Source organism: Schistocerca americana, chromosome 1 (assembly GCF_021461395.2).
Source record: "Schistocerca americana isolate TAMUIC-IGC-003095 chromosome 1, iqSchAmer2.1, whole genome shotgun sequence".
In the NCBI taxonomy this organism is placed as follows: Eukaryota; Metazoa; Arthropoda; class Insecta; order Orthoptera; family Acrididae; genus Schistocerca; species Schistocerca americana.
The window spans coordinates 1,259,811,299-1,259,837,370 of NC_060119.1; the positions used below are offsets into that span (position 1 = coordinate 1,259,811,299).

The window sequence follows — 26,072 nt, forward strand, 5'->3', positions numbered from 1 at the left end:
CACAGACCCTTCGGTTGTGTTACAATCAATCCAGTTTAGTGCCAAAGAAGTTTGTAGTCTTTGTCATAAACCTCAAGCGATATTTGTATACGTTTAGTTGTATGGAAATATGTATTATCCTGTCAAAGGCTTCCACTTTGCTGAGACGAAAATAATTTGCATGGTCGAGCTCGTAACCGTATTGATCAACAGTATCACATCGATTAATTGTCTCAGATAATCACACAAAACCATTTTCTAGAGCAACACGCAGCCTGCGACGTTCAGTTTTCTTCACAAAACTGATTGTATAGTATCTGATCTCCGACTTATTTTTGACAGGATACAGTACGCTAAAATCAATCTATTTTGAGAAACAGAAAACAAGACTCACAGGTGAAAATTAGCTGTCATCCACTGACAAGAGATACGGTTCAGTACTATCCAAGAGAGTCATTTTTTTAATCGATATGACGTCACTAGCACACTGACAGCGTCAGTCTGCTTTTGTGTCCTGTAAAAAAGAAAAAAAATGAAAGGACGTTCAAGTTGTACCACGCTGTTGCCTATAAGCTCATTAGACGCAGTACACTAACTGTCACAGGACAAGTACGCGGAGGTAATCGACTGTTTCGTTGACAAGGAACATTTCTGTCATAGAATTTAATCTATTTAGGGAAACGTAAATGTTCGTGAAAGGCTGGGATTCTGACATCGCTCCCCGCAGCTCGTGGTCGTGTGGTAGCGTTCTCGCTTCCCGCGCCCGGGTTCCCGGGTTCGATTCCCGGCGGGGTCAGGGATTTTCTCTGCCTCGTGATGACTGGGTGTTGTGTGATGTCCTTAGGTTAGTTAGGTTTAAGTAGTTCTAAGTTCTAGGGGACTGATCACCGTAGATGTTAAGTCCCATAGTGCTCAGAGCCATTTGAACCATTCTGACATCGCTCCTCCTAAATATGCCATAATCTTGGCTCGATCTGGAATATTATACAGGGTGTCCCAAACATGCAGAGCCAAAACTACGAGGAACCCTGAACCGGTTATTTTGAGATAAGAGCCAATGGTCACAAACGAAAATCTCAGGCTGCATGAAGTCTTAAAACAGTTGTCTGTCTGGGACTTGTGTTTGTAATAAACGATACTAATGTGCGCTGCGTTGACATTGCTTGCACTAGCTAGAAAGCATACACAATCGTTTGTTGTGGGTCCATGGCAGAGTGTGTTAATTCCACGGTTCTTTGTGGAAAATGGAACATTACTAGTCATAGGAACTTGCAGATAAGGATTTAACAGTTCTCAAAAAGTTCCTCGTGACAAGTAGCGGACGTTTTCATGTACTTTTACTGGCCTACTTTTAGCTGAAGTTCACAAAAATTAAAAGTATTCCAGGTCTACATGACTTTAACACAACATCAACTCACTCTCCACAGACGCTCGCGTGTAGAAAAGAAATGCGTTAAATAGCACACCTCTTGCCACTACTTAAAGGGATGTGACGTCACAAAACAGAGTACAAAAATGTGTTTAAGAAGAGAGTTAATCTACCTGAAGATTAGCACTATTTTAATTTGTACTAGTATTAACTTATAAGAGATTTACTGCTCCTCATTAAATTTATGCGAATGAGTATTAATGTGGTAGCGACCGTATTTGAATCCACGATTATTTCCACAAAAATGTCTGCCATTTTAGGAAAGTAAAACAAGTTTCTGTGAAATTTAATACGATTAAGAATTTGCACCTAAAGTGTTTCATCCCAGAAGAATATTCGTGATGATTCCCACACTGGTTGTAGATGTTGCGAGTCTGTAATATTGCCCAATTCATGGAGAATTTCATATTATGACTTACATTTTTGTTATATTATTGCAGTTGTTGTGTTTGGATTACAGTTACATCAGTAAAATATTTACTTCTGCCGTCCAGCAGCTGCTAAAGTAAATGTTACTTTTCGAAACAATCTTTTGATTGAATTTGAATATTGTGCAACAGCTTTGTCAATATTTGATTCAGTTTTGGAATCAGTTAAATGATTTGGTCTCCCATGAAACCTATGGTCATATTATGGTCCTTAGTTGGTAGCAAAATATGAGGTAACATATTAAAGCGATTTAAACATTCGAAATATGGTTTTCTTACAGAATCATAAAAAAATCGAAAATATTGGATTTGTAGCAATCAGCAATATTGTTGTTGTTGTTGTGGTCTTCAGTCCTGAGGCTGGTTTGATGCAGCTCTCCATGCTACTCTATCCTGTGCAAGCTTCTTCATCTCCCAGTACCTACTGCAACCTACATCCTTCTGAATATGTTTAGTGTATTCATCTCTTGGTCTGCCTCTACGATTTTTACCATCCACGCTGCCCTCCAATACTAAATTGGTGATTCCTTGATGCCTCAGAACGTGTCCTACCAACCGGTCCCTTCTTCTTGTCAAGTTGTACCACAAACTCCTCTTCTCCCCAATCCTATTCAATACCTCCTCATTAGTTATGTGATCTACCCATCTAATCTTCAGCATTCTTCTGTAGCACCACATTTCGAAAGCTTCTATTCTCTTCTTGTCCAAACTATTTATTGTCCATGTTTCACATCCATACATGGCTACACTCCATACAAATACTTACAGAAACGACTTCCAGACACTTAAACCTATACTCGATGTTAACAGATTCCTCTTCTTCAGAAACTCTTTCCTTGCCATTGCCAGTCTACATGTTATATCCTCTCTACTTCGACCATCATCAGTTATTTTGCTCCCGAAATAGAAAATTCCTTTACTACTTTAAGTGTCTCATTTCCTAATCTAATTCCCTCAGCATCACCCGACATAATTCGACTACATTCCGTTATCCTTGTTTTGCTTTTGTTGATGTTCATCTTATGTCCTTCTTTCAAGACACTGTCCATTCCGTTCAACTGCTCTTCCAAGTCGTTTGCTGTCTCTGACAGAAGTACAATGTCATCGGAGAACCTCAAAGTTTTTATTTCTTCTCCATGGATTTTAATACCTACTCCGAATTTTTCTTTTGTTTCCTTTACTGCTTGCTCAATATACAGATTGAATAACATCGGGGAGAGGCTACAACCCTGTCTCACTCCCTTCCCAACCACTGCTTCCCTTTCATGCCCCTCGACTCTTATAAGTGCCATCTGCTTTCTGTACAAATTGTAAATAACATTTCGGTAGAGCATACTAGAGATCAGAAATGAGCTCCGTGTACTCTCTTTAAATTTGCTAGAGAGTCCTGTGTCGTCAGTACTGAACTCGCGTCTCCGCGTGCCCATACATTCGACTCCCAAGTCTTCGCTTCAGCCCACTCGTCTGCTCTTGGATCCAAGTGGACACGAATCGTTCAGAAAGGAGAGCGAGTACACGAGTCCGCGAACTCGCGGCGCTCTCGCTAAATACCCAACCGTTGGCAAAAAATTTCCGTCATTAAATTGCAAATTATTGTTCATTTATTTCGGCTTATCAGCCATTCTCAAGAGCAAGCTGAAATGTCGCGAAAGTATTTTCTCTTCTGAGAGTAGCTCTTGCAATTAAAGTTCTCAATTACTTGCTGGAAGCAAATTATGTACCAGTATGACGACTGATCCGTTAACAGCCAATACCGCGCTGTTTACACATACATTTATGTAGGTAAAACTTTTTCGAAAACTGCGGTAAATTCATGTTTTAACTAAAGCTCAGTCTTGATCACAATACTTATGTCCCAATAACATAGGTGACCGGTTTCGGTTATATTTATATAACCATCTTCAGACCCATGGCTTCCTTGGAGGATGGTAGGCGGAGCTCTCCTCAGCTGCTACGAAGTCACCTGACTTGATCACTGTATTCCAAAAATGTTTCCCAAAATTGCGGTAAATTTATTTTAATATTTAATATCTATTCACAGAATGTCTAACAAGTACGTTGACAGATACACACTTTCGAGGCGTTACCGAATCTGTAACGACAGCACCAGAAATCATCACATGAGGTTGAATCTCAATACCTAAATGGTGATTTATTTATGCAAAACCTTCTCGGTATTCTTGCCGCGTCACTTCTGAATAAAATCTCGAGCTTTCGACGATTACCTCCATCGTCATCGTCAGGAGCAACTGACTGTCTTCACTGCTACTGTGGTAGCCTCTATATAGCCCTAAGACGGCTTCTGATTGGTCGGCTTCTGATTGGTCGGCGATTACGTACTGCTGTCGCAGACGGTGTCACTGTACGCGCCGGTGGCGCCACCGCTTCCGTTGGAACGTAATCCTTGCAAGGAACGTCTCTGCTGCTTCTCTGCAGCTCAGATGGTATCCGCTATTGCGGTTAAAGTTCTTTTGGCTCATTCTTATTTCAACAGCCTCCTTAATGACAGAATCCCAGTACGTGGAGGCATCGGACAGAATTTTTGTTTCACCGAACAATATTTTATGTTTGTTCGTGAGGCTAGGCTCCGCAGTTGCCGCAATTGGTGATTTGTTATTAAACTAAAGTACAGAAATGAACGATAAGCTACACAACTCGCTTGTAGCCCATAAACGCAAGTTGCCATAATCGAATGAATATAGAAATAAAGCCTCTTCTTTCCCAGGGATATAACAGGGACGTTACTCTCAGTTTTCGTTTGACGCAACACATGTTTTCTCATGGTGGAAGTGGAATAAACAAGGAAACAGCAATTTTTTTGGTGTTGAACGAAATCTCTGTATTTATCGTCTGAAGCGTGGACTTAGTGTGAAACTTATCCCAGATATCACGCCTCCTCTAATGGCACACAATTCAAATTGTTTATTTTGCGTCAGCTGAGTTTCCTCCTACACCCGCCACAGTCTAACAAAACACAGCTTCGGAAATGGCCACCTGATCCAAACAATCGGTCATTTCGCCTTGTCACTCTGCTACTTTACTCGTACAGCAGCAAGATCGTTTGCGCAGCTTCCATACTAACGACAAAGCACGACTAACCTTACACTCCTGGCACGGTTCAATAAGAGGGAACGAGTCGACGAGTACGAAGCGACCGCAGCGCCATCGCTGTCACACACGTCATACTAGCGAAACTACAGCAGGACGAAGGTAACCTCTCAGCACTGACGTAACAGCGGCGCCTTTATTTGTGAATTACGCAACACGAGCGTTAGAACCGTACTCTCTTCGTTCCTGATCTCTACAGCAAACCTCCGCGCTCCTATTATGGCGCTGCTGCCTCCCAGAGATACACTGACTAGTCAAATTATCCTGAGCATCTGCTGGAGTCCAGGGTAATCAATGTTTACAGCATAGTCAGCGGCTTGAAGGGTTAGAGAAGATCCAGGCAGCGACTGACAGGTCGGACTCTTAAACATATCGATCAAGCCTCGTTGTAACAGTGCTCACCACAGCTGTTCAGGAGTCAGTGGCAGAGTGTTGATACAATGAGCTTGACAGTTGAAATAGGTCCACAGATATTCAGTCGTGTTGCAATCAAGGCAATTCAGAGCCAAAAAAGTTTGAAGTCTCTATCATAACCCTCAAGTGATATTTGTCTACGTTTAGATGTATGGAAATATGTATTGTCTTGTCGAAGGGTTCCACTTTGTTGAGACAAAAATAATTCGCATGGTCAGACTCGCAGCCGTATTGACCAACAGTATCACATCGACTAATTGTCTCAGAAAATTACACAGAAACCTTTTCTAGAGCAACAGACATTCTACGATAGCACGTTTTCTTCCCAAAACTGTTTGTATAGCATTTGATCTCTGACTCAACTTTGGCAGGATACAGTACACTAACATCAGTCCATTTTGAGAAACAGAAATCAAGAGTCGCTGGTGAAAGTTAAGCGTCATCAACTGACGACAGCTACGATTAGTAGTATCCAACAGATTCGTTTTCTTAAATCGATATCACATTACTACCATACTCACTCTGCTTTTGAGTCCTGTGAAAAAGAAAGAAAGGACGTTCAAGTTGTAGCGTTCTGTTGACTATAAGTTGAGTATAAGAGCACCAACTTTCACAGGACAAGTGCACGTAGATAATCGACTGTTTCGTTGACGAGGAACCGTTCTACCATAGGACTTGATCCATTTAGGGAAACCTAAATGTAGGTGAACAGGCTGTGATTCTGACATCGCTCCTCTCGAATGTATATTAACTCTGGTTCGGCCTGGAACATTATGCAGGGTGTTCCAAACACGTAGAGTCAAAATTACGCAGAATCCTAAACTGGTTATTTTGAGATAAGATACCTATGGTCTCAAACGAATACCTCATTGTGTCACGAAGTCTTAAAATAGCATTCCGTGAGAGATTTGTGTTTGTAATTAACTATACTACTGTCTGCTGCATTGACGTCGCATTCACTAGCTCGAGAAAGCATACACAATCGTTTGTTTGTTATCTGTCCGTGGCAGAGTGTGTTGATTTCATAATTTTTTGTGGAAAATGGAGCATTACTTGTCACAGGAATTTGCAGACAATGATTAAACACTTCTCAAAGAGACGCTCGTGGTAGGCACCAGACTTATTTATACACTGTTGCTAACATACTTTAGCTGACGTTCACAAAAATTAAAAGTTTTCGCTTCTAAATGAATTTATCACAACATCAGCTCATTCTCTAGTGACGCTCTGTGTGCATTAAATAGCACGTCTTCACCAACAGTTGAAGAGATATGATGTCACAAACAAAGTATAAAAACGTGTTTAATAAGAGTCAAGCTGTCTGAAGGCTAATGCTATTTTAATTTATATTAGTATTAACTTATAACAGTTTCGCTGTTCCACATTAAATTTGTGTCACTGAGTGTTAATGTAGTAGTAACCATACCTGAGTCCACTGTTATTTCCACAAAAATATTCGCCATCTTAGAAAAATAAAACAAGTTTCTACGAAATTTATGCGATTAAGAATTTCAATCTGCAGTTTTTCATCTCAGAGGAATATTCGTAATGACTCCGAAACTGGCCGCAGATCTTGTGAGTCTGTTATATTTCCCAAGTCGAAAATGGTTCAAATGGCTCTCAGCACTATGGGACTTAACATCTATGGTCATCAGTCCCCTAGAACTTAGAACTACTTAAACGTAACTAACCTGAGGACACCACACACATCCATGCCCGAGGCAGGATTCGAACCTGCGTCCGTAGTGGTCGCGCCGTTCCAGACTGAAGCGCCTAGAACCGCTCGGCCACACCGGCCGACTTCCCCAAGTCATAGAGAATTTTTGTAATATTATTTCAGCTGTTGCGTTTGGATTACAGTTGCATCAGTAAAATAAGTGCTTCTGTCCCCAGCAGCTGCTGAATAAATGTTACTTCTCGAAACATCTTTTGAGTGAATTTTGTGGAACAGTTTTGTTTGTTAATATTTGATTCAATTTCGGAATTAGCTAAATGACTTAGTCTCCTTTGACACCTATGGTCATATTATGCTCCTTAGTTGTTTTTGGCTCTTAATTCATGGTAGCAAAGTATGAGGTAACATATTAAACTGGTTTCAGCATTCGAAATTTGATTTTCTTACAGGGGTCCTAAACTACGGGTAACGTTTCGGAAATATTGTATGTGTAGCAATCAGAAATATTATGTTCTTGTCTTATAATCTTACGGATAAAATAGAGACTGGATCCACTTGACATAAATTTTGGTTTGGGTCGAACAGTTTGTTGTTAAGTGTCATGATCAACAAATCTGCAAATTAGCTATTAGTTGCTGCAATCACCTCCTCGTTTGAATAAAATCTTTGTCCCACCAGCCATTTCTTCAAATTGGGGAACAAATAGTAGTCCGGGGGAGCCAAGTGTGGAGAATAGGGGGTATGTGAAACGAGTTGGAATCCTATTTCCAATAATTTTGCTACCACAACTGCTGAGGTGTGTGCTGGTGCACCGTCGTGACGGAAAAGGACTTTTTTGCGAACTAGTCACCGGCGTTTCTCTTGCACCTCGATTTTCAGACGGTCCAATAACGATGAATAATAGGCGCCTTTAATAGTTCTACCCTTTTCCAGATAGTCGATGAGGATTATCCCTTGCGAATCCCAAAAGACAGTCGCCATAACCTTTCCGGCCGAAGGAATGGTCTTCGCCTTTTTTGGTGCAGATTCTCCCTTGGTAACCCATTGTTTAGATTGTTGTTTGGTGCCAGGGGTGTAGTACTGTTTCCATGTTTCATCTACAGTGACGAAACGACGCTTTAAGTCCTGCGGATTCTTCCTGGACAGCTGCAAACAATCCTTTCAAGACCTCACACGATTCCGTTTCTGGTCAAGCGTGGGCAATCGCGGAAGCCATCTTGCAGATAGCTTTGTCGTGTCCAAATGTTTATGCAAAATATTATGTACCCGTTCATTCGAGATGCCCACAGCACTAGCAACCTCACGCACCTTAACTCTTCTGTCATCCATTACCACATCATGGATTTTATCAATGATTTCTGGAGTCGTTACCTCCACAGAGCGTCCAGAAAGTTCAGCATCACTTGTGCCCATATGGCCACTCCGAAAATTTTGAAACCACTTATAAACTGTTCTAACTGAAGGTGCAAAGTCACCGTAATGTTTATCAAGCTTCCCTTTAGTCTCCTGAGTCGTTTTGCCCTTTATAAAGTTATGTTTAATCACCACACGAAATTCTTTTTCGTCCATTTTTTGGCAATCACTCGACTTCCTTGATTCACACCAATGCTAAACACAAAGAAATAGACCAATATAGCTGAAACTTGATGTGCGTTCTTTCCAAAGATGATACTAACTAAACATGACCTCGGTAAGCACCGCCGGTGCCAACTCTCGGACTTTGCACGGGCTTTTCAAACAACCCTCGTATTTTCATGGTCCTCACGCGAAATGTTCGTTGGCGGTAGTAGAATCGTTCTGCAGTCAGCCGCAAATGCCGCTTTTCTAATTTTTTTCGATAGTGCACCTCGAAAAGAACGTCGCCGTCTTTCCAGTGATTGCCATTTTAATTCCAGAAACATCTCCGTAATACTTGCGTATTACACTGGTTACAGATGTAGCAGCCCGCTTCTGAATTGCTTCGACGTCTTCCTTTAATTCGACCTGGTGTGGATTCCAAACACTCGATGAATGCTCAACAATGAGTCGTACTCGTGTCCTATACTCGGTCTCCTTTACAGTGAACCATCCCTGCTACAATCCTTACATGCTCATTTCGTTTCATATTCCTTAGCAGCGTTACGCCTAGATATTAAATCGATGTGACTCGGTGAAGCACTAAATTACTAATGCTGTATCTGAGCATTACAGGTTTGTTTTTCCTACTCATCCGCATTAACTTACATTTTCCCACATTTAGAGCTAGGCGTCATTCATGACGCGAACTACAAATTTTGTCTAAGTCATCTTGTATCCCGCTACAGTCACTCAACGGCGACTGCTTGCCATACACCACAGCATCATCAGCAAAAATCCACAGACTGCTGCGCATCTTTTCCGCCAGACCATTTATGTATATGGAAAATCTGTCCTACCACACTTCCCTGAAGCAAGTCTGGCGTTACCCTTGTCTCTAATAAATGTTCGCCGTCGATGGCAACATAGGGGTTCCGTTAGATAAGAGGTCCGATATATTTCACTCTCTGTCGGCCCCACAGTTTTTATCCTCTACAGCTTCCTGTAGTACCACTGAAGTTATTTCCTAACTCCGTAACATATGACCTGTTTTTTGTCCTTTCTACTTGCCTGTGTTTTCTATGTGTTCCTTTCTTCTCTGATTTTATGAAGAACCTCTCATTCATTCCTTCATCAGTCTCCCAAATTTTCAACGTCCTTATGGAGAACCACAGTTCAGACCCTTCGAGTCTCTTGTTTTCCGGTTTTTTCACTAACCATGATTCACTATTACAATGATGTCCTCCAAACTTACATTATCAGAAATTCCTTCCTCAATTTAAGATCTACCTTGGTTGCTACTACAGAAATGCATTGTTTATCTGTGTTATTCTACATCTACGTTCATACTCCGCAAACCAGCTGACGGTGTGTGGCGGAGGATACCTTGAGTACCTCTACCGGTTCTCCCTTCTATTCCAGTCTCGTATTGTTCGTGGAAAGAAAGATTGTCAGTATGCCTCTGTGTGGGCTCTAATCTCTCTGGTTTTATCCTCATGGTCTCTTCGCGATATATACGTAGGAGAGAGCAATATACTGCTTGACTCCTCGATGAAGGTATGTTCGCGAAACTTCAACAAAAGCCCGTACCGAGCTACTGAGCGTCTCTCTTGCAGAGTCTTCCACTGGAGTTTATCTGTCATCACCGTAACGCTTTCGCGATTATTAAATGATCCTGTAACGAAGCGCGCTGCTCTCCGTTGGATCTTCTCTCTCTCTTGTATCAACCCTATCTGGTACGGATCCCACACTGCTGAGCAGTATTCAAGCAGTGGGCGAACAAGCGTACTGTAAACTACTTCCTTTGTTTTCGGATTGCATTTCCTTAGGATTCTTCCAATGAATCTCAGTCTGGCATCTGCTTTACCGACGATCAAATTTATATGATCATTCCATTTTAAATCACTCCTAATGCGTACTCCCAGATAATTTATGGAATTAACTGATTCCAGTTGCTGACCTGCTATATTGTAGCTAAATGATAAGGGATCTTTCTTTCTATGTATTCGCAGCACATTACACTTGTCTACATTGAGATTCAATTGCCATTCCCTGCAGATCCTCCTGCATTTCAGTACCATTTTCCATTGTTACAACCTCTCGATATACCACAGCATCATCCACAAAAAGCCTCAGCGAACTTCCGAAGTCATCCACAAGGTCATTTATGTATATTGTGAATAGCAACGGTCCTATGACGCTCCCCTACGGCACACCTGATATCACTCTTACTTCGGAAGACTTCTCTCTATTGAGAATTACATGCTGCGTTCTGTTATCTAGGAGCTCTTCAATCCAATCACACAATTAGTCTGATAGTCCATATGCTCTTACTTTGGTCATTAAACGACTGTGGGGAACTGTATCGAACGCCTTGCGGAAGTCAAGAAACACGGCATCTATCTGGGAAGCCGTGTCTATGGCCCTCTGAGTCTCGTGGACGAATAGCGCGAGCTGGGTTTCACACGATCGTCTTTTTCGAAACCCATGCTGATTCCTACAGAGTAGATTTGTAGTCTGCAGAAAAGTCATTATACTCGAACATAATACGTGTTCCAAAATTCTACAACTGATCGACGTTAGAGATATAGGTGTATAGTTCTGCACATCTGTTCGACGTCCCTTCCTGAAAACGGGGATGACCTGTGCCCTTTTCCAATCCTTTGGAACGCTACGCTCTTCTAGAGACCTACGGTACACCGCTGCAAGAAGGGGGGCAAGTTCCTTCGCGTACTCTGTGTAAAATCGAACTGGTATCCCATCAGGTCCAGCGGCCTTTCCTCTTTTGAGCGATTTTAATTGTTTCTCTATCCCTCTGTCGTCTATTTCGATATCTACCATTTTGTCATCTGTGCGACAATCTGGAGAAGGAACTAAAGTGCAGTCTTCCTCTGTGAAACAGCTTTGGAAAAAGACACTTAGTATTTCGGCCTTTAGTCTGTGATACTCTGTTTCAGTACCACTTTGATCAGAGATTGTCTGGACATTTTGTTTTGATCCACCTACCACTTTGACATAAGACCAAAATTTCTTAGGGTTTTCTGGCAAGTCAGTACATAGAACTTTACTTTCGAATTCGTTGAACACCTCTCGCATAGCCCTCCTCACACTACATTTCGCATCGCGTAATTTTAGTTTGTCTGCAGGGCTTTGGCTATGTTTATGTTTGCTGTGAAGTTCCCTTTGCTTCCCCAGCAGTTTTCTAACTCGGTTGTTGTACCACGGTGGCTCTTTTCCATCTCTTGCGATCTTGCTTGGCACATACTCAGCTAACGCATATTATACAATGGTTTTGAAGTGTAGAGGGACGCCACACCTGTTGCAGGCCCTGGAGACTCTGAACAGCAGCAGCGGCGGCGGCGGCGGCGGTGGGGAGCGCTTCTCGCTGTCGGACTTCAGCGAGGGCGTGTACCGCACCGAGCCCACGACGGGCACGCAGTACGAGCTGGTGTTCCGCGGCCCCGGTGGCGGGGGCGGGAGGCGCGTGACGCTGGCGCGGCCGCTGCTGGCGCCGCTGGTGGTGGGGGTGGAGCGGCTGGCGGCCCCCCGGGGGCGGCCCACGGTGCACGTGCTGCTGCCGCTGGCCCCCGGGCCCGCCGCGCACTTCCGCGCCTTCATGGACAAGTTCGTGCGCATCGCGCTCAAGAACGACCGCAGGTCAGTCGCTGCGCCTACCACCGGGGCGGGCTGCCTTTTAGTAAGACCGTAACTCCTTCCAGTATTCCCTGTGAGCAGACTCAAAAATGGCTCTGAGCACTATGGGACTTAACATCTGAGGTCATCAGTCCCCTAGAACTTAGGTTAGTTAGGTTTAAGTAGCTCTAAGGACATCACACACATCCGTGCCCGAGGCAGGATTCGAACCTGCGACCGTAGTGGCAGCGCGGTTCCAGACTGAAGCGCCTAGAACCGCTCGGCCACAACGGCCGGCTGAGCAGACTCTTTTGCATTCTCTGCACATATTCACCAAAAAATTACGTGTTGTAAGTAATTCGAGTCATATTTTCACCCTCAATCATACCGGCTGAGCAGACTCTTTTGCATTCTCTGCACATATTCACCAAAAAATTACGTGTTGTAAGTAATTCCAGTTACATTTTCACCATCAATCGTACCTAAATTCGTACCATCCGTCCATCCTCGCACTCATCCTCAGGAGTGCCCCAGTATCAATCTTGTTTCCTCTCCTCTATCTCCTATACACAGCTGATGTGTCCCAGCCACCTAAGGACATGAAAACTATGTTGTTTTCATTAGTTGGCCTTGCACCTAAGCATCACACTGTATTCCATATGCAACAAATCGTATTGGTGTTATTATTATTTCTAAATAAAATACATATCACTATTACTATGCATCAGTGCGAAAGACGATATTCTTCTAAATCGAATTATGAAAACATTTTTCTCTGTGATGACAGAAGTATTCTTGGAATTAATTTCAAGTAAGGTTGTCAAGACTCCATAATAACAGAAAGCATGTGGTACGTAATTTTTGTATTCGTCTTTATCAGACCGACGGAGTTTAGAGTGTGAGATATGATGCATACCCTTGGAGGAGGGGGAGACGTCCGGTTGGTGTGTGACCAGAACTATGACAACTTCGAGATTGTTCCAGAACATTTCGAGTAGATGGACTTCCAGTCTACAGACTATTAAGATGCAGTAAACCTTTGAAGACATAGGTCAATCAGGAGAATGAAGTATTCCGACTCTCTTGGGCGAAGCTGAAAGGCAAAATATTGCTGAAGAAGATTGTAGTTTTATCAATAGTTGAATCAGATGAAACGCTATATGTTATATTATACTAAGACGTCACTAAATGTTGAAATACAACAAACAGACCATGCAGTATGTAAATGTTTAAAAGAAGCTACGTTTCCTGGATTTTTTAATTTCCCGCCATTTTTATATTCGAGTGACGTCATAGTAGGAACACTCTTGGCGGATTTAAATGACAACTCATGCAGGCAGCCATGAAGAACAACCGTCATGCAATGTGACATCACTCAGGCTCTCATATGGCACTTGAGGGAAATCTGGGAGCCATGCAGGCTGTGCCAGTGTTCTCTGCCCCTAGGGTAACTGGCCATGCATTTCCCACCAATAGGACAAGAGGCCTAGAGGCCTAGAGGGATGGGGAAGAGGGAGAGTGGGATTAGGAGAAGGTGGCAGGGGACTATGTCAGGGGGAGTGAGTTGGGGAGATCTGTTAACAAGGCAGACTGATCCGCACATAAAATATCATCATACTTCGAAGTGTTCACACCATTTGTCAGCAGAAATTTTGCGGCATTTCACCTTCTATAGTAAATAGTCTTAAACTATATTTCGTACTTTTCTTGCTGGTAGGCATAAAAATGTCCTTTTCTGGCATAAACCCTCTTTGGCAATTCAGCGTAGCGCTACCTCGTTAAGCAGAAAGCAGATTATTGGGGGACATTCCTTTGGTAAGGTGGGCAAGTAGGTTTGCACGAAGACGGACAGCAGAGCAGAGGGCGTTAAATATTCATTACCACTAATAATATTCCAGACAAGTGCCAGGAGCCCCCATCCGTGTGCCCCTGTTTCCAACGACATCGTCTTCCTTGCTCTCAATCAAAGCCTTCAAGCCTCCCAACGGTCGGTCCACATCGATCTCAGTAACTTCTCCTCCTGGCATAAACACTGACAGTAAAGTTTAAGTCGATGCAAAATTTGGGCAGTAATCATAAGAGGCAATATCTGACTTTCATTTCACTGCACATAGTTGTAAAGACAGTAACATCTTGCTCATTTTATAAGTAGCCCACTCTTAACGATTTTGGAAAAATTATGACAATCAATACGTGAAGTTTGGCCCTTCACGACTCGTAAGAAATTGTTTTAGCATCACGTTAAGCTAATCATCTTACACTGAGTTCAACTGCGGCTAGTGTTTCGTAATTATATAACTTCTTCAATTCCAGGATGTGCGATTAATTGTCCTTACCTGGATGTTGTCTTGACTCGTCACATTGCGCACGTCATTATCGCTTAGCTGTACTCAAGTGGTTTTCGTTACGGAAAGCGCTCTGCGTACCTCGTATTATGATATCTGACTTTTCATTCTGGCAATACTTTTCCACACTGTTCAAAATGTAATACTTTTGATGTTATAGAGCTTTACAGCACAACAACAATTTTTAATTACAGTTTCGACACTCATATTTTTATAGTTAAGCAGTAGTACCGATACTGAATACATAAGTACCGTGATGGCAAAATTACTACCTTCAAATTCGATACGATCTAGCAATTTAGTATGCACCTCAACCTTCCATAGTTCTGTCCTCCCATCAAATTGTTCTCAAGCGTTGTATTGCATTTTTGAGTTCCGTTGGTAAAGAAATTAACGCATAACAGCGATGTTAATAATGAAATAGCACTACTCTCGCTTTTAATGACATATTCATTCGTTTCCCGCATTTACACTGTATTTTTTAATCACAACACAAAAATGTTCAAAGCACAGATCTCTGGCACCAGCTACTTGTTAGAAACTGTGCACTTTGACGCAGTGAACAAAGCACGTTACCAATGTCGAACGTATTAAACAACTGTTTTACTCACTGCACTGCACAAGAGTTCGCGCATGGGAAATAAGCGACAGTGGTGGGGCGGAGCGAGTGAAAAAGCGGTGATGGCGCATGTTTAGAATCTGTCCTTTCAGGTTGAGGTCAAAGTTGATGATGTTTCCTTGTTAGCTTACTAAGAACACTGTGACAATAGATAATGAGGGTAATATTTTGTCAAGCCAGTTTGTCGGCTTTCCTCCCAGCTTCTGTGAGGTTGGTGTTGAACTGTAGTCCCCGTACACTGAATGCACAGAACCGAGTGTAGTTGATAATAAACTGAATTCTGATTTTGGAAGTATGAAGTGGTTTCAGACCCGTGGCTGGTCATACAAATACAGCTTTTCTTTTCTTCCCCCGTGCAAGTGCTATGACAAGTCCTTCGAAAAGGAAACGCCATTCTGTTTATTGCAAGCTTATTCATCTCAAAAGACCTCACGTCGTTAGTACCACATTGAAGCCCAGTCTCCCTTGCTTCCTTAAATACCTTGAAAAGCAGACACTCATTCTTAGTACTCTGGATAGCTTCCAACCCAAATATTTTGCTATGGATCAGCTCCTTAACTTCATCCACTTCCTATCCCAGCAACTGAAGAAAACCTACTCTCCCAGAAATCAAGTAAAGTGATCCGAACTCTCACAATGCAAGCGATTCTAACCAAAGAACAGTAAAGATAGAAACGCAATACATGGTCTGCTTCATGTGACACCAGCTGGTCTCTATCCAGAGAACCAAACTAAATGATATGCAGAGTGTTCTCTATATACATAAATGATTTTTTTGGACATAATGGGCAGCAATCTGCGGTTGTTTGATGACGATGCTCTGGTATACAGTAAAGTGTTGAAGTTGAGTAACTGTAGGAAGATACAAGACAACTTGGACAAAATTTCTAGTTGGTGTGATGAATGTCAGATACCTCTAAATGTGGAAGAATCTTAAGTTAATGCGTATGAATAGGAAGAACAAACCTGTTATGTTCGTCACAGTATTACTTGTGTCCTGCTTGACACAGTGAAGACACTTAAATTTCTGGGCGTGACGCTGCAAAGCGATATGAAATGAAACGAGCATGTGAGAAGTGTGTAGGGAGGGCTAGTGGTCAACTTCGGTGTATTGGGAAAATTTTGGGAAAGAGTTGTTCACCTGTGAAGGAGACGGCAAATAGGACGCCGGTGCAACCTGTTCTCGAGTACCGATCGAGTGTTTGGTATCCATACCAGGTCGGATTGAAGGAAGACATCGAAGCAGTTCAGAGGAGGCCTGGTAGATTTGTTACAGGTAGGTCCGAACAACACATAAGTGTTACGGAGATGCGTCGGAAACTCAAGTGGGAATCCCTGGAGGGAAGGTGATGTTCTTTTCGGGAAACGCTATAGGTAAAGAAAGTTTAGGGATCTGATATTTGGAACGAACTGCCTAACGATTCTACTGCCGCCAACATACACTGCGTGTAAGGACCACGAAGAGAAGATTCGAGAAATTATGACCCACACGGAGACATATAGACAGTAGTTTTTCCCTTGCTGAATTTACGAGTGGAACAGGAAAGGAGTTGACTGGCAGTGGTACAGGGTTCCCTTCCACCACGCACGGTACGATGGCTTGCGGGGAGTCGATGTAGATGCAGATGAAAGAATGAACGCTATTGACGATCCACAGCTGAATGAAATTATTTGAAATGAAATCCCTAAATGCGAATTCCTTGACATTAGCTGTATGAGGTATAGATCTACTTTCCAGTAGCGACATATGAAAATTTGTGCCGACGGGACTCGAACCCGGGTTTTCGACTTACCACAAGCGGTCGGTTTAACCACTGCTGCTATCCATTCACGCTCCCCGGACCGAACCGAACTTCCATATGTAATTCTGTCTGCATCCACTGAATTTATCACCTGGTGCTCCCAACATAACTTGGATTCCCGCACCAGGGAGAACAACGCATTGAGGAACCGAGATCAATGTTATTATCGTCTTTTGCTCGTAATACTTACATTCATGTCTGAAGAACAGACATGAATGTAAGTACGAAGTAATTCGAAATTACTTCGCTGAACGCCATTCCCTTGACCTCAGCTGAGTTAGGTATAGACCTACTACCCAACAGCGACATATGATTTGTATCCGACTGCGACTCGAACCAGGACTTCCTGCTTATCGTGAGTGGTCGCCTTAACCAGTTCGGCTATCTGCGCAAGCTCCCTGGACAAACCTAAACCTCCATATATCACCTTGTCTACGTCTTTATGGCATAGTCCACTGCTTCATCCCGTAATGCTCGCCGGCATTATTAACTGGACTTCGGAATTGGGGAGGAGGAGGAAGCGAGGAATGGAGATAAGTGTTGTTACCATAAACAGTGTCTGTTCTTAAAAAGAGATGAATGTAAGTATTACAAGCCTAGACAGGCACATGACGATAAGAACACTGGTCTCGATTCCTTGTAGTCTCATCCTCCCTGATGTGGAATCCAAGTAACACGGCGAGCATAGGGTGATAAATTCAGTGGACTGTGAGATAAGGATGTAGACAGTGTGGCATGTGGAGGTTTTGGTCGGTCCGGGGAACGAGTGCAGACGACGGAAGTGGCTAAAGCGACCGCGCGTGGTAAGCCGAAAATCGGGATTTGAGTCTCGGTCCGGCACATATTCTTCATATGACACTATCCGGTAGTAGATTTATATCTAATGCAGCTGATGTCAAGGAACTCTACTCACAGAGGTCCAGTGTAGGCAGCAATTATCGTGATCTGGTAGACATTGTGATACATGACTGCGGAACAGATTTACGCTCGAAAAAAATAGTTCCAGTTTTGGCCACCGGGTGCAAATGTGGCGCTGTGAATGCAAGAAAGACGTATCGAAATGTTTCCATAAGCAATGGGTTAGGAACAGGACTCGGGCAGAAGCGTCAAATGAGCGAGATGGACATAGTGATGATGTTGCTATCAACCGCCTCTTCCACAGTTTTTTTTTTCACTATGAGATCTGGAGACGCGGGCGAGATGATGTACAGCGCCAGATTTGCACGTGGTCGCCAAAATTGGAACTAATTTTTTTCCAGCGCAAATCTGTTCTGCTTTAATGCCTTAGAATATCTAGGAAGTTCCTCTGCCATGCAATAATTACAGTCCACGCTGGACCTCTTTGAATTGTTGCTTTTTAATTGCAGCCAACCGGTACGTGATAACAGGTGGCAGGTGACTGAGGTGTTGTTCATAGAGTGTTTCCCAGGCATACAGTCCAGCGGGTTCTCCGCACTGCAGTCTCCTTAGTGTCACACTGCCTGCCACTCTCTGGTCTGCAGCGTCCGCTGTACAGCCGCTTGTGGTGTGTTGGTGCACAGGGTGCAGCTGACGGTGGTGTTCTTCGGCGAGGAGGGTCTGGCCGACGCGCGGTCGGCCATGTCGCGTGCGCTGTCGCTCTCACCCCGCGGCGGGCCGCCCGACCAGCTGCGGCTGCTGGCACTCAACGAGTCCTTCTCCAGGAGCCGCGGGCTGCGCGTCGCCGCCGACAGGGCCGCCGCCGCGCCCGGGGACGCGCTGCTCTTCCTCTGCGACGTCCACCTCGTCTTCAGCGCCAGGTTCCTCGACCGCTGCCGCTGGAACGCCCAGCCGGGCAAGAAGGTACGGCGAGGCTCTCTTGGTGCTGCTTGCTCCGTATCCTGGAAACTGAGCGAGATCCAGCCTACAGTTTAAATAATGGTGCATGTAAACCACGTTCACAATAAATTAAATTCTTTTCAGCACCCTGCTGGTCTGAATCGCGTAGTTTCCATGTTATGATGACTGGTAAGGAATAATTGGTTGGGCTTTTTTTATTTTTTGTTGTTAACCTTTCCATTGTGAGATACTGGTTTTCTGTGACCATCTTCTAAGCATTTTGCAGCCAGTTCCTTTAAGAATTATTATTTCCATTGGACACATTATTTACTGTCATGGGGCAAGTTGGAAATCACTTTCTTCTTTACCTTTTTTTTTTTTTAGCCTCGGACATGGTCCACAGCCACCTCCCGGTACATGAAATGCTAGAAATTATTGTGAGAAACATTTAGGTAAATAAGACATATGTAGCGCACCAAATCCGCCCCTCCCCCACGTAGATACAAAGACCTACGACTCCAGTGCCATGGGTAAGATAGAATATTTACATTAGTTCGTGAATGTATAAATTTAATCAGTCGTTAAAAAGTTATATAAAGGTTGAAGCAGAACTCCACGAAAAACCTTGAGTATTAGTAATATGAAGGAACACAAGAAAAAAGCGTCCAGTAAAGAAAGACTCTAAAATGCATACCTTAAAGAGTTATGAGCACTTTTTGAGTATAAGACATTTGTTTCACAGTAGAGAAGATGAACAAGTAAGTGTTCATTGGTCTGAAGGTATGCACTTCATGCTCATTACACTGAAGGTACCCATTTTAGAGGTCAGCTTTACTAAACTTTTTATCTTGGTTTGTACTACTACCTCTGAAACTTTCTCGGTGTATATGCTTATGTAGTGAAACATCATCCTCAGTAAGTAGTGTCTTTATTTTCGTGGTACTAAACAGGTTGTTGCGTGATATGTCAGTGGGCAGCCGATAATGGTATGCTCGACGGCTTCACCACACCACAACCGTATGAGAGTGAGTCGATCAGTTTCAACCGATAGAGGTGCAGTCGAAAAGCTCCATGGTTAAAGCGGAGGCGAAAAATGGTGACCAGAAACGTTCCTTGTTAGAAACGTGAACGTGAACAGTTAGAAATGTGAACATGAACATAGTGAGTCGGCCTTATTTCTTTTCCGACTGGCCATTGCTGCCTGCAAGGCAGTGCAAGGAGCGATCTATGCATGTGATGCTGGGTTGTATAGCTGCATAACGTTTTTCTCTAGATTGTTACAGTGGGCACCACGTTGTCCCAAGAGGAGTTCCTAGATAACAGAACGCAGCATGTCATTCTCAATGGAGAGAAGTCTTCCGAAGTAAGAGTGATTTCAGGTGTGCCGCAGGGGAGTGTCATGGAACCGTTGCTGTTCACAATATACAAAAATGACCTGGTGGATGACATCGGAAGTTCACTGAGGCTTTTTGCAGATGATGCTGTGGTGTATCGAGAGGTTGTAACAATGGAAAATTGTACTGAAATGCAGGAGGATCTGCAGCGAATTGACGCATGGTGCAAGGAATGGCAACTGAATCTCAATGTAGACAAGTGTAATGTGCTGCGAATACATAGAAAGATAGATCCCTTATCATTTAGCTACAAAATAGCAGGTCAGCAACTGGAAGCAGTTAATTCCATAAATTATCTGGGAGTACGCATTAGGAGTGATTTAAAATGGAATGATCATATAAAGTTGATCGTGGGTAAAGCAGATGCCAGACTGAGATTCATTGGAAGAATCCTAAGGAAATGCAATCCGAAAACAAAGGAAGTAGGTTACAGTACGCTTGTTCGCCCACTGCTTGAATACTGCTCAGCGGTGTGGGATCCGTACCAGATGGGGTTGAGAGAAGAGATAGAGAAGATCCAACGGAGAGCAGCGCGCTTCGTTACAGGATCATTTAGTAATCGCGAAAGCGTTACGGAGATGACAGATAAACTCCAGTGGAAGACTCTGCAGGAGAGACGCTCAGTAGCTCGGTACAGGCTTTTGTTGAAGTTTCGAGAACATACCTTCACCGAAGAGTCCAGCAGTATATTGCTCCCTCCTACGTATATATCGCGAAGAGATCATGAGGATAAAATCAGAGAGATTAGAGCCCACACAGAAGCATACAGACAATCCTTCTTTCCACGAACAATACGAGACTGGAATAGAAGGGAGAACCGATAGAGGTACTCAGGGTACCCTCCGCCACACACCGTCAGGTGGCTTGCGGAGTATGGATGTAGATGTAGATGTAGAGGTTCCGGTCTGCTGCTGCATATGTTCTAAAAGGTCTGTGTAAAGAACATGTTTGTACGTCTTTGTCCCATTTTGGCTCAAATGGCTCTGAGCACTATGCGACTTAACTTCTGAGGTCATCAGTCGCCTAGAACTTATAACTAATTAAACCTAACCAACCTAAGGACATCACACACATCCATGCCCGAGGCAGGATTCGAACCTGCGACCGTAGCGGTCACACGGTTCCATACTGAAGCGCCTGTAACCGCACGGCCACACCGGCCGGCTGTCCCATTTTGTATGACACTCTTAGAGAGAGCGTCGACAACTTCACTGCTGCTGATGTCAGGGTGCCACTTTACCCATAGTGATACGATTTTCTTGTTACAGAACTGTGGTTCTGCAATGCGGTCCATAAACTGGTACACCAAATACACTGCCGGAGAAAAAGTAGGACATTTGGAAGGACGACGTCGATTTTGATCTGATGATGGCATGTCCCGCCTGGGGGGTAGTAGGTGTACTGATAACAGATTCGACGTCGTCCGCCAACAGATTGCGTAAGTAGCATAGCTACCTGAGCGCCATCCACGTTGACCCTTTAATACAGATGCTCAGCGTACAAAGTTCAGTGTGGTGCAAACGTGTGAAGCAACCCGGCAAACATGCCACAGAAACGCACTTTGCCATCCGAATGGCGGTATGGTCCTTGCGCAGAACTGCTACACAAATTGGACGTGGTCCGTCATTGTGGAACGATGCTGGCATCAGTGGTCACATGAACATTCTCACACTCGTAGAAGAGGTTCTGGGCGTTCATGCAGCACCGACGCCCTTCTGGATCGTTATAATGTAAGGGTTGGAGTGGCAGATCGTAGACCTACCGCTGGTGTGTTCAGACGTGTCGACGCTAACTGTTGGGAAACGGTTATTAGCTTTGGGACTACGGGCACGCACACCTCTAGACGAACTTCTACTCACGCCACAGCATCGACGTGCAGGGCTCGACTGATGCCGTCAGATGATCACTTGGAAGATGGACTGGCGCGGCCTGGTCTTCAGCGATTCTGCCTGCTCACAAGTGATGGTCGTTTGCGCGTACGACGCAGACCTGGTGGGCCCTGTCTCGTAGAGCGCATTCGTCCACGATACACTACCCCACTCAAAGCCTTATAGTGGGTGGTGCGAAAAGCTGCAACTCTTTGCTGTTTCTGGAGGGGACGCTAACAAGTACTCGGTATGTGCAGAATGTTGTCAGACCCTTTCTTTTGCCGTTCTTGGTGATGTGTTGTAACAACAGATAAACGCTCGACCACACACTGCCGGTGAAACTCTACGTGGAGGACAAGTGACTCGCGCGACTCATCAACCAAGAGCTCTTACAGAACTACGTGAGCAGGTCGAGCAGGCGTGGAATAACGTATCTCAGGACAGAACTCACCATCTGTACGATCGAGTGGATGCCGCAGTCAGCACCTGTGGAGGCTACACCACGTACTAATGGGGGTTTGCATCACGGATTGCTACTCCTTACCTTCAGTGAAATGGAAACCTCTAGAAGGATGTACTAATTTTTTCCCAGTAGTGTAACTGTTGGAATTATTGACAACATGATTACGTATGAACAGAAATTCAGACTGCGAATAATCTGTTAGCATAATTATTGTTTCTTTATCTAAGTCGCCAGCATACTGAAATCCCTTTAGTATTACAGTAAACTTTGATGTAGGTACCGAGGTTTCCGGAACTGGAACTGGAATTATCGTATAAAACTCCGTACCCGGGCCTTTGCAGGCCCAACCTTATCGACCGATACCCGTGTCATCGTCTGCCAATGCGTGAACGGATGCGTTATGAAGGGGCGTCGTGTCAACACACCGCTATCCCGGTTGTCGTGACCTGGAGCCGCTACTGCCTGGTCATGCAGTTCCTCAGTTGTCTTCATGTTGCTGAGCGTACCTTCCACCGAGGAAAAATTCCTGGCAGTACCGGGAATCGGACCCGTATCCTCCACATGGCAGACAACTGCGGAGGAGGACGGCATGGGGTGTGTGTTACATCAGCTGCTGAAGCCATCTACGTACGTAATCCATGTGTGTGTAGAGACGGTCTGCAAGTTCCCATCCGGTTAAAAAGTACTTTAACAGTTACAGGTTCATATTAGATTCCATGTATGCTGTATCTGTGCGAATGTACTAATGACGCATTTCGCAGCCAACATCAAAATCCTCGCCCGCCCCCGGTAGCTGAGTGGTCAACGCGACAGACTGTCAATCAAAAGAGCCCGGGTTCGATTCCCAGTTGGGTCGGAGATTTTTCTCCGCTCGGGGACTGGGTATTGTGTTGTCCTAATCATCATCATTTCATCCCCATCGACGCGCAAGCCGCCGACGTGGCGTCAAATCGAAAGACTTGCACCAGGCGAACGGTCTACCCGACGGGAGTCCCTCGTCACACGACATTATTATTGTTATCAAAATCCTCGAAAACGAAGGGTCTTGCGCAAATTGTGGGCGTTTGAATAGATATTTGGAGCGAGTGTTACCTCTGAATTAGAGCGGAGGCTGTTTGGCCTCGACGTGAAGAAGAATTGTAGGGGTTGACCTCAAAGCACCCAGGCAGCGCCTGACCGTTTTGTACTAGCAACTGCCAAGAGTTTATTTGCTATGGCTCGGCCACTGGTTCTGCCCTATAAACTCTTGGCAGTTGCTAGTACAAAACGCTCAGACTCTAGCTCGACCAAGGATAGCTTCAAAGCTAGTAAGTTTTCTTTCTTTTGTGTGTGCCTATCGACAACTCAAAGCTGCTGCTTTTTCGGTGAGTGGTGTCCTTTAATCCAGAAGTATTTACAGTCTACGAGAACGTATCTGCAAGATTTTCACACAGTAATACAAAGTCTAGGATCGGCAACCCATGAACCATGTGGACGGTTCTCACTGCCCGTGATCTGCATACTACGCGTGTGCTGTCATTTTGCTAAGTTCGTTCACGCACATATTCAGTTCTCATTTTTACAGCCCTGCAAGTGACACTTGCAACTGCCACGTGGCTTCTATAGTTTCAAAACAGAGTATGCACACTGGCTGAGCAAAACCATTATGACCTCTGCCTAAAGTTAGATTGAGTGCCACGTAGCGCCCGAGCGATGAGGAATGCATGGGGAGTGAACAAAAAAATGGGAACACAAAAAACCCAACACATCAACACTACGGTGTAGGGAAACGGTTCTCATTCAAAACAGCTTCCAGTTGTATCGGAATGGATAAATACAAGTCCTACTCGATAGTAAATGGAATCTGATACCATCCTTCCAGTAAACTAATGGCACGTTCAGGTAACAATAATAGATATGAAGCTGGTACCTCTACAGACGTCATTGGTGATCTTGCAGCTCTCGAAGAATGAAGTTATAATGAAATCTAGACCTTTCGGTGCTTACAGGCGTTGTAAATATCAACGGGGACGGTTGAAAAATGTGTGCCCCAACCGGGACTGGAACCCGAGACCTCCGGCTTACAAAGCATATGCTCTGTCCGACTTTCTTTTTCTTTTTTCTTTTTTTTAGATCTCATTTTGTTCTATAGTGTTCGTTGAATTTGTTCGGGGGGGGGGGGGGGGGGTGACGTCCGATGACACCCGTTCAGGTTCTTTGTTGATCCATTGACTCAGTTTTATCATACAGAGGGCTGCTAACCCAAGCTGAGCTACCGTGCCGGCGTCTGAGCCACAGAGGACACAGACGCTAGTGCGACTGAAGGGCCTTATCTCTGTCACGCTCCCCGTGAGACCTACACTTTCCACACACTACATTTGTAGTGTCCCTGCCCACAATACTCGTGTAAACAGGAGACCCAGATTCGAGTCCCGGCCTTGGTACAAATTTTCGGTCTCCGCTTCAGTCTGTTCACGTAAAATCATAACTGTATACACCAGTAAAGTCTATGAAGTTATATCATTTCATCTGCATAAGTACCTGCTTCTAGATTTCGGCCTGGATCCCCTATTTACGTTCGATGGTGAGGTGCTGTTCCAGAACATGCAGAGCCTCAGCAATTCTGTTCGTGTGTGAAGGGGAATTTGGATCGAGAGGGGGGGGGGGGGGGGGGGCGCCAGCTGTGTGAGCCGCTGTGCTGGGGTGGCTCAGTGGCAGTCTGCTTCCCGCAGTCGTCCGGCTCGGATGTCTGCTTACGTCCCTGCCGCGGTGCTTAGCGCGTACGCAGTTGTTGGCTTCGTGTTAGCCTTCGCTAGTACTTGCACTTTCGAACTAAAATGACTCATTCGTACCGACAATCTACTATCAAGATCAGCTTTAATAATAAATTTGCACGAGAGAAGGCATTTGAAATAGAACGATTTATACGCGAAGAAAGTAAAATTGAACCACAGGATATGATTGCCATCCACTTCTCTATAACAAGCAGTGTGGTCTACGTGAAACTGATCAACGACAAGGTGTGTGACAAGATCGTACTGGACCATAAAAAAAGGCACTCCGTCTTCAGGCCACAAGTGGCCCATCGGGACCATCCGACCGCCGTGTCATCCTCAGTTGAGGATGCGGATAGGAGGGGCGTGTGGTCAGCACACCGCTCTCCCGGTCGTTATGACGGTTTTCTTTGACCGGAGCCGCTACTATTCGGTCGAGTAGATCCTCAATTGGCATCACGAGGCTGAGTGCACCCCGAAAAATGGCAACAGCACATGGCGGCTGCATGGTCACCCATCCAAGTGCCAGCCACGCCCGACAGCGCTTAACTTCGGTGATCTCACGGGAACCGGTGTATCCACTGCGGCAAGCCCGTTGGCACTGGACCATTAAATGGACTTAAATTTAAACATTCAGACGACCATGTCGGAACGGTAGAAATTGATCATGCGGGACTTGGATTGAGAACTGTCAGAGTATTTGAGGTACCGTTTGAGATTCCGGCTGAGATCGTGGTTAACGCGCTACAACCCTATGGACGGGTACTAAGTCACACAGCAAAACAATGGACAACCTTTATCACGTGTCCGT

The 26,072-nt window shown here is 44.4% G+C and overlaps 1 protein-coding gene across 1 annotated transcript in view; it reads left to right on the plus strand.

Annotated features, from left to right (window-relative positions):
- Positions 1-26,072, plus strand: part of LOC124598849 (chondroitin sulfate N-acetylgalactosaminyltransferase 2-like) — a 116,932-nt gene that overhangs the window by 65,067 nt on the left and 25,793 nt on the right. The window contains exons 4-5 of the mRNA XM_047136031.1: positions 11,913-12,244; positions 18,528-18,807. Of these exons, the coding sequence (XP_046991987.1) occupies positions 11,913-12,244; positions 18,528-18,807 (612 nt within the window). The remainder of the gene's footprint in view (positions 1-11,912; positions 12,245-18,527; positions 18,808-26,072) is intronic.